This window comes from Montipora foliosa, chromosome 9, assembly GCF_036669935.1.
Source record: "Montipora foliosa isolate CH-2021 chromosome 9, ASM3666993v2, whole genome shotgun sequence".
NCBI classification, from domain to species: Eukaryota; Metazoa; Cnidaria; class Anthozoa; order Scleractinia; family Acroporidae; genus Montipora; species Montipora foliosa.
The window spans coordinates 11,149,771-11,159,770 of record NC_090877.1 but is presented as its reverse complement, the minus strand read 5'-3'; the positions used below and the strand labels follow the sequence as shown (position 1 = coordinate 11,159,770).

The following is a 10,000-nucleotide window of genomic DNA, read 5'->3' as shown; positions in this document are numbered from 1 at the left end:
GTTTTCTTAAATAGTGTCTGTGGCCCTTCTTGAAACGAAGTAAAACACAGCTTGTTCCTTGACCTATAAGTGAAGAAAAAAGTCAAAGGTGTGCAATGTATTGAATTTTTGATACTGCAATTTGTGCTAGGTTGACATCATTTATGTTTAGTATATTACTAAGTAGGCAAAACAAAAAAGACGTTAGAATACTAGTGTGAATCCCATATTCTAAGCCTTAATGGTTGGTGTCTGTTTCGACAGGCTGTTTTCCAGATTGCAGACTTACAGTTTGGCAAGCGTCCCTCTATTTCCGTTGTAACTGTGCTTGGCGATGGCTCGTCAATTTTACATGTCAGGAAAAATCAAGTATTTTACATCGAGTACCAGGAGTTCACAAGGAGAAGGTCTTTTCCTCCGGTCAACTTCAAGGTAGAATACTCAGGGGAATTGATGCTCGTGTCAGATTTTCATGTCGTTGGAAAGAAAAACCCAGCATTAGATCTTGACGGACGAATCACTGGAGTTTCTAACCTTACACTGGCGGAGGGTCGACTGTTCTTGGGTACGTTTTCTTCCTTGTGATGTTTTTAATACGCTCTTAATAACATACGTGAACAATTTACTCACGCAAAAAGTGTAATACCAGTGCAAATTACACATCGAAGTTCTAGATTAAGATTGGCTAACAATAGGGTTTGGTCAGAACCAATCAAATATTTTCTTTTCAATCAAGCGCGCGCCCTGAATGGCGCAATTTTTCCCTGGTTGCGTGATACGTGTGCGTTTCGTCTGCTTAACAATCATGTATCTTATTAATAAGTAATCACACGATTTTTTCGTGCAATTTGGAATAATTAAGCACTTGTGAACTTCTTTCTCAGAAAAAATGTACTCGTGCTTATTTATTCCAAATTCCACTCAAAATCATGTGTTAATCAGAAGTCTTTTAGATATAGATTTTGTAATAAAAACTAACGATAAAAAGTCACGACGTTTCGACCCCTCGGAGGTCATTTTCAAGTGAGAATAAAAGTTTTAAGAATTAGCATAAATATGTAAAAACTAGATAAAAATGCGGCGAACGCCGAAATGTGATAAAATATGTACAAAAGTGTAAAAAGTGCTAAAAATATATGGAGTAATGAACGGTAGCTAGAGAAAAACAATAGACAAAAAATAATTAATTACAAGAACTGTTCTAAACAAATAATTTGGCGCGGATAGAGTCACACTGTTTGTTTAGCGATGGTTTCAGTTCTTTTATAAAAAACATTTCAAAAACAAGACAATCAAACAAGACAATCAAACTTTTTTATCTAGTTTTTACATATTTATGCTAATTCTTAAAACTTTTATTCTCACTTGAAAATGACCTCCGAGGGGTCGAAACGTCGTGACTTTTTATCGTTAGTTTTTATTACAGATAGTGAGGTGTGTCCATATTGTAAGGTCGTATTAATGGGGTTTAATCTCAAAGAATTCAGGCAGTGGTAAGGACGGTGCCTACTAATTAAAGATATTTTTGCCCCGGTGTGTGATTATGCAGGAAATGTAGATCTTAACAAGTGTTATTGAAATCCAAAAAGAAAATTGGGGGTAGCCACGCATTTTTCAAAGATAATTCATGAATAATATTTGTAAAAAGCCTTAAAATACAAAGCAATGTATGGCGTTCTTTCTCAAATTGAAGCAAAAATGCATCGTTACCCCTAATTTTTTTTTTGGATACTAAGAGTACTTACTAAGTTCTCTTTTCTCCGGATAGTTTTAAACCGCGCAAAAATATCCCCGTATAAGTAAGCATCGGCGATAGCAAATCCGAGTATCTGGAGATGCGCAGAACGTATGCGCAATAACAATAGTAGGCACCGTCCTTAAGGTTAAGGTGACTGCATGTGTGGCCCATCATAGGAAATCGAGAAACAACTACCCTCCTCTGGTCGTTCGCACCGTGAATCCTCTCCCTCCCCTCTCTTCCTCATATGGGATTCAACATAATGTTCTGTGTGTTGCAACCGGCTAGGACAGGGGAGTTAATAAATGCAGCTTGTTGTTTACCTTCTTCCACATTCAAGGAAATTATATAAACCGTGCATAAGTAAGTAGTTTTAAGGTAGGGGTTTTAAGTTAACGAGTACTACGGAGGTGTGAAGACTTTTAAAGCAAGAAACGTTGGTACCATGTTGAAACCCTTTGGAGATTCATTACTCTGTTCGACGGAAAAAAGCATAGGATTCGACTCCGTTTTTGGACTTTTCACTTTATTTTTTATTTTATTTTGTTTTATTTTTAATTTTTTTTTGGGGGGGGGGAGGGGGCTCTGGCTGCGCATGCGTAAGATTTCTCTGTCTCGTAGAAAGCAGCCCAAGTAGGATTCGAACTTCAGAGGCAATCGCGATGACCACTAAACCACGGAAGACCATGTCCCAGAATAACAGGGAAATTGCGTGCGTGACCGGAAACGATTTTTGTGTTTTCGTTGCACGCATTGCAATATCCGGTTATCATATGACTCTGTAACAAATCATCATTTTTTTTAACTCTCCCGGTATTGTTAAGAAAAAGTATTAAATATTTTAAAATACCATCGTAGAGACTGGTTTTGACGATCGCAATTTACCCTATCATGGGTCCCGGAATTGAAACTGGACATTGACCAAGATGATGTAACATTTAAAAAAACCCATTGAAATACTGTTAACTTAAAGGAAGTCGGCTAAAAATCCTTCGATCAAAGTATAGGCTACTTGTAGCCTCTTGTTAAGAGAGTAAAGGGTTTGAAAATCGCTTCATTATCTTTTCTTACTATGCAAAGTCATTTGCATATATTAATATAATGCCCTGTGGAAATGCAAATGATGAATGTAAGAAGACCACGCTGGGCCCACCCCTTCCACTCTAATCTAGGCCGCCGTTTTGTTCAGATGTAGTTTCTATTTGGAGTGTCGTCTCCAGACTGTTCATCTGGTTTGGGCTTGTCCCAAGCCAGAGCGATTCTTCGTACCATATTTACATTTCGTAAATAACAATACCCAAGGCAGAATATTATACAAATAAAAGCCAGCTACAGTATGGGCTTCATCGAAACACACGATTCTAATATATATATCGTCGCTTTTTTTTTTTCAGCCGGTAAAAACATAAGCAGTGCTTTGTTGAAGAACAAAAGGTACACTGAAACGCCGATTGAGGGAGAATTGACTTTTGGGGTATTTATCATGGAGGCTTCATCTGAACTGAGTTTTGCCAAGCACATGAAATTTGACGTTAGTACCTTGTATATGCGCCACGATTCTAAGATCACAGCCGATACAATTTACATGAATCTAAATGAAGGGCACCTTGAGGGAAGTTCCCGTATAACATCATCTAGAAAGGGTCCCAAGGCACAAGAGGGACTTGGCCCCGGAGCGTATAATGGTAGCGCAGGATCTGGGGCTGGACATGGCGGACAGGGCGCTCCTGGGAGCACAGCTGAAGGAGGTTTCGGATATGGTTCTTATGTTTATCCATTGCATCCTGGGAGTGGTGGAGGCGGAACTAATGGTGGCGTGGGTGGAAGCACAACCGAGGTAAAGAGTTAAGGAAATTTTTTGAGTCAATACATATTATTCTGCTACCTAGGAATTTGGCTTGAAAAAATTTTGTTTTAAACGCCCGCGTTTACCCTACAGGCATTGCGTGCCGTCAAGAGAAAATGAGGGGACAGGGACGGAGGCTCAGGGCGTTGGCCGGGATATGTCATGTCCACGAAAGTTATTTTTAGACGAGCGGAAGTCTTTGTTCTAGGGGAAGTCTGTCTTCCGAGACGTCTGCATGCAGTCTTGCCTCGCTCTTAGGTTCTTAGTGAAAAGAGAAAATGACGGCGCACGTGGAAGGCTGATGAATATTTATTTTCTTTCAAGCATCGGACCGAGGTAGGCCAGCATGCGGAAGACTTCCGCTCGTCTAAAAATAACTTTCGTGGACATGACATATCCCAAGGGCTGGACCGGGAGCCTCCCTCTCTGTCTCCTCATTTTCTCTTGGTGCCGTGCAACAATTTTCATATATCAAAATCCCGCCAAAGCTGAAATTCATGCTATTAGATCGCTACGATAAGCAATGCGAATTTCCATAATAAAAACAAACTGTTGAAAAGCTTGTCGGTTGAAGGTGGGCCTTTAAAAGAGGATGAGCACAGATTTATCTGCGATTGTAATTCCAGTTATATTTAAGGCTGCTTGTAAGACAAGTTAAGGCTGGTTAATGGCTGCACCAGGGGTTGCTGATAGGTTACAAAAAAAACGTCTGCACCGAAGGTAAAATCTTTTTTTTTCTTTTATTAGAAACGAACTGAAATGAAAATGTCTCTCTTGGACTAGATGATCGAGCCAATTAAATCACGTAATGATTAGGGACAATGTTTTTCTACCGAAACAAAAGATAATGTGGGATTTAAGAAACGACAGCGCCAGAAAGCAAGAATGTTATTTGCCTAAAGAGGAAAATTGTCGTGCTACACCTGTGGCAGCCCAGTGGCTAGAACGCATGATGCATGAAGTATGTATCTGTCCCTGACATGCTTTTACACGTACAACGAGCGGACAACTATATTCATACACAGAAAATGCAATGAGTCGTCGCTGCTAAGAACCAGATAAGAGCGTTCTGTTATCGATTTGATTAAGCCCTTTTATTGTTTTCCTTTGTCACAGATTTCAATCGGTTTATTTCTTCACTTGGATGGTATCATTGAAAGCGAAGGTGGTGACGGATCTTCTAACAGCGGAGGAGGCAGTGGTGGTAGTGTGCTCATCAAAACAACGCAATTCTCTGGTCACGGAATAGTGACTGTTAATGGTGGTAGTGGCCATGGCAACGGAGGCGGTGGTGCAGGTGGTCGCATTGCAGTGCACGTTGCTTGGTTACGAGAATACTCTGGGAAGTATACAGCTTATGGTGGTTTAGGTTAGTAAAGTTGTTAACGTAATCTGTTTCAGTTGTCATGCAAAATTAAAGAATGCGTTTCATTGACGCGCGAGTCTTCATTCCTACTTGATGAGCTCTTTGTTCAAATAATCCACATAAAATACCTTTTTCATCAGTTATTCTTTCACTTACTCTATTTCGTTAACTCTCTGTTATCCAGCACAATGCTGGTTGCTGCATTCAGAAAAAAGATAAAACTTCTGAACCTTTTGGGGGTGGGGTGTTAAGGGCATTTACAGAAAGAAACAATTAAGGAAAACAGCGTTACGAAATCCAAGAAAGTAAGCAAAAGAATAACTTATAACCATGTTGTGGTGTAGTTCGAAAACACCTTAGAAAGTCTAGCGAGCAGTCTTAGAAGGACTACAAACCGGAAGCGTTCGCTTTACAAGCGACCGAACGACTGGACCACATCGCTTCCTGAGAACCATTTGCTCGTTTAAAACCATGTTCATCCTCTTCACAGGCTTCCAGGCAGGGGCAGCAGGGACTGTGTACTATACAGACACTAATCAAGGCCTTAGTCACAGACCAGTGACCATCAACGAAGCCAATGAAACCGTTTATGGTGATGGCTTCACTAAACTCACTATAGATAATGTTAACCGCAATCCCGACATCGCAACTGTAATAATCAACGAAAACAGCTCCTTCTACGAGGTCGATGAACTGGAGATGAAAAACCATGGTGTACTTCACATCCATGGGGATAATTCGAGTTTGGTCGTGCACAACTTCACCGGAGACCGCACAGGTCTCGTACACCTCAGGTCTGGCCAAAAGATGTTTGTACAAGTTGTCGAGTCAAAGAAAGGTAAGATTAGTCTTGTGTCACGTGGTAATCATTTTTTCTGCAATTACGTATGACAACATTTCAAAGAAAAGGAACAACGTATGTGATATTCATTTATTAACTTAACAGGTTCCGTGGTGGCAAACCCGCATGTCACCTATCCACCAACTCTGACGAAATGGCTTTCGAAAAAAAATATAAATGAAAACAGTGGAAAGGTCGCATACAATACAAGGGTGTTAGAAGTTGCAAAAGCCAATTCCTAACATAAAGCTAAACAGAAGACCATAGTTTTAAAAAGACAACATTCCTTTTGCAAACGACATCTTTCGTTGTAGTTATTATCTTTGTTTACTGCTTTGTTTTGTAGGTTACAGCATTGCTCCTGTGAGCTACAAGATAGACCAAGGTGCTGAGATCATTTACCCATCAAGTTTAAGTCTTCTTGGGACGAGATGCACATTTGAAGGGCTGGTAGTTGGCGTCCATCGCCTTGTTGTTGCTGAGGGTGCCGCTGTCGTTTTTTCTTCGACTACTCAGACAGGTATCCTATCAATCAATCATACAATCAGTAAGTCTGTCAGTCAGTCCGTCCGTCCGTCCGTCGGTTAGTCAGTCAGTCAGTCAGTCAATCAATCAGTCGACCAGTCAACTGTTAGCTAGTCAGTCATGTAGTCAGTCAGCCAGTCAATCCTGTTTCCCAATTCTTTTAACTTAACTGATTGAGTGTGAGAAGAAGGCCTAAAGACGTTTGATAAATAAACCGCTGAAATGTTTGTTTTTCAGGCATCAAAGAAGAGAGGAAATTCCGTTTCCTTACAAAACCTGGCAATATTACGTTTGCTGAAGTGTATGTACAGAAAGGATCACGATTGGAATTTTCACGGATCACCGACTCGCTCGTGTTCACAGCGATCATTTTCAGGCTTAAGTACCACGCGTTGGTCAACATGAATCACGGTGAAATTGTTTCTTCATGGGCTTGGGTCGAAAGTGAAGGCAAACTTGTCTTGGACTACACTGGGTATCCAGCGGAGATGGGGCCTGGTGCTGGAAATACAACGAACATGATTGGCTCAGGAGCGGGCCATGGCGGCCAAGGTGGTGTATATCAAGCTGATCAAGCTGGAGGAGACCCATACGGCTCCATGTACCGTTCGTTTCACCTCGGAAGTGGTGGAGGTAATGGACAAGGAAAGGGAGGATCGGGAGGAGGAATGCTTCATTGGAGAATCGGACAGGAATTAGAGCTCGATGGCTTGGTCTCCTTGCGCGGTGGAGAGGCCTCTGGTTCAAGCGCTGGCGGGGGAAGCGGCGGTGGTATTCTCATAGAAACGACGAACTTTACTGGTTACGGAGAAATAAATGTCATGGGAGGAGATGGCTCGGGTCCTAGTGGATCTGGGGCCTCCGGTGGTCGTATTTCTGCGCATGTTCGGTTCAGGCATAAGTACGCAGGAATGTATAAAGCTTACGGTGGTGGAGGGAAAGTGTATGCGGCAGCGGGTACGGTGTATGTGGAAGAAACTGCTCGCGGGCCGCAGTATGCCGACATGAAGTATGACAAGAGCAATAATAAGACCTACGTTACCGCAACTCACAGATATATGAAAGTTGATAATGAAGACCGTAAAACGGACATGTCGTCAATGATGTTAGAAAGCGAACACTTGTTCTACGAGCTAGATGAGCTGTTTTTGACAAGACATGCCAATTTGCAAGTAAGACACCCACCAGGAAGCTCCAACGTCACTGTCATTGTTCATCGTTTCCTTGGTGACGGGACGGGAAGGTTTCATGTCAGAATGAACCAAACAATATACGTGGAAGTCGTAGAGTCTCAAACCAATGAGATCACGGCACCGTGCAGTTACAAAATCGATCAAGGAGCTGAGGTCGTTTTTCCATCTGTTGTCAATATCTACGGAACCAGAAGCATTATTGACGGGCGCATTACTGGGGTCGAAGACTTGATCATTGCCAGTGGAGGCTTTGTGGAGTTTTCTTCCACTGCTGAAACTGCAAGAGTTGAGAATCGTCGCTACGTTGAAATAGACGAGAAGGGTAACTTTTCGTTTGCCACAGTCACTGTCGAAAGAAATTCTAAACTGACATTCAGCCGCGTTGTTAGTTACGCACTAATCCTGAGATGTTCTGAATTCAGGATCAAGTATGAAGGACTGATGACTATGAACCATGGCTATGTTTATTCCGCGTTTGCCTGGATCGAAAGTGAAGGCATCCTGAGTCTGGATGGTACTGGCTTTGGATCAGAAGAAGGAGCTGGACGCGGAACAACGAAAAATAATGCCGGCTCCGGGGCTGGTCACGGTGGTGAAGGAGGAAAGACAGACTCCGGAGAAGGTGGAATTGCATACGATTCTGTTTACAGTCCACGTATGTTTGGCAGCGGAGGTGGCAATGGGCAAGGAGTCGGTGGTTCTGGCGGAGGATCCCTGTTCTGGATCGTTGGGAAAAGACTTCAGATAAATGGGCTTCTCTCTTCAAAAGGGTCAGATGGAACAGGAACAAACGCTGGTGGTGGAAGTGGAGGCAGCATCTTAATCACCACAACTAACATGACTGGTCACGGGGAGATCTCTGTCCCTGGCGGGTCGGGAACTGGTCTTGGAAGCGGGGGATCCGGAGGTCGAGTTGGAATTCATTGTCGATGGCGTTACACGTACGGAGGCAAATTTACCGACCATGGAGGCCAGGTGGGTAGGTACGGTGGACCCGCTGGCACAATTTACAAAGAAGAAAATTTCAGACCTCTCGAATACCGACATCTAAAATACGTGAAGAAGACAAATACGACCTTGTTGGCTGTGGATCATACTTACGTACACATCGACAATGACGGCTTTGATGTACCCGGAGCAACAGTACTAATGGAAGAAAATACCACTTACTATGAATTTGATGAAATGGAATTGACCGGATTTTCCCGCCTTGTAATCTACCATCCAGGAGATGTCAATGTAACTGCAGTAGTTCACAAGTTTATTGGGGATAAGAGCGGGCAATTTCACATCCGCCGAGATCAGAAACTCTTTGTGGAATATGTAGAATCGGAGACGAACAAAGCAGAAGCGCCCTGTAGCTACAGGATCGATGTTGGCGCTGAAATTATTTTACCCTCCGAGTTCAATATGCATGGCACTCGGTCAGTTTACGAAGGAATGATTGTTGGAGTACGCGACTTGTTTGTCTCATTTGGCGCCGTGGCAGATTTCTATTCAACCGCACAGACAGCCCTTATTGAAAATGGCAACTACATTGCTGTGTCGGAGCCTGGAAATATTTCCTTTGCTGTTTTGATTGTCAAGAGAGGTGGGCTTATCGAGTTCCGTAAAAACACCGGATTTCTGAGATTAAATTGTGACATTTTGAAAATAAAGTATCAAGGAGAACTGAGGATCAATCACGGTGAGGTGCTATCTACATTCGCTTGGTTGGACAGTCAAGGTATTTTCAACCTGGATACAAGAGGTTATCCAGCCGAAAAGGGGCCTGGAGCAGGAAGTAGCTTTAATAGCTCTTATGCCATCGGTCGCGGTGCGGGCCATGGAGGAAGAGGCGCACACACCGGTGGGGAAGCTTATGGTTCAGTGTATCGTCCCTTGCACCTCGGAAGTGGAGGCGGAAATGGTAGTGGGAAAGGAGGTACCGGAGGTGGCCAACTCCTCTGGGAAGTTGGAAAACGATTGGAATTGAATGGTCTTATTTCAGCCCGAGGAGGAAATGGAACAGGAAGTCACTCTGGAGGAGGAAGTGGCGGGAGTATTCTAATTAAAACAACAAATATGACCGGACATGGGGAGATTGCTGTCACTGGGGGAGATGCAACCAATGATGGAGGCGCGGGATCCGGGGGTCGAGTGGGAATACACTGTCGCTGGAGATACACATACGGTGGGAAGTTTACTGATGGCGGTGGGGTAACCCCTAGCAGCAACAGCTATAGTGCACCAGCAGGAACTGTCTACAAAGAGGAGAATTTTCGTCCTCTGGAATACCGCATTCTAAAATACAGCAAAGAAACAAACACTACTTTCCTCAAGGTTGACCACACCTACTTGCATGTAGATAATGAGGGAAGAAATGTCCCTGAGGCAACCGTCTTGATGGAAGAAGGCACAACCCATTACGAGTTTGATGAGGTAATTTTCCGTTTTGTCATTTTTTGTTGTGCAATGTACTCGTAAATAATGTTGAACAGAAGAGGAATCAGTGTTTGATCTCTCAGCAACA

At 42.9% G+C, this 10,000-nt stretch overlaps 1 protein-coding gene across 1 annotated transcript in view; it reads left to right on the top strand.

Annotated features, from left to right (window-relative positions):
- Positions 1-10,000, top strand: part of LOC137971437 (uncharacterized) — a 178,359-nt gene that overhangs the window by 114,975 nt on the left and 53,384 nt on the right. The window contains 6 exon segments of the mRNA XM_068818265.1: positions 244-544; positions 3,112-3,554; positions 4,680-4,932; positions 5,420-5,767; positions 6,117-6,290; positions 6,533-9,909. Coding sequence (XP_068674366.1) covers positions 244-544; positions 3,112-3,554; positions 4,680-4,932; positions 5,420-5,767; positions 6,117-6,290; positions 6,533-9,909 — 4,896 coding nt within the window.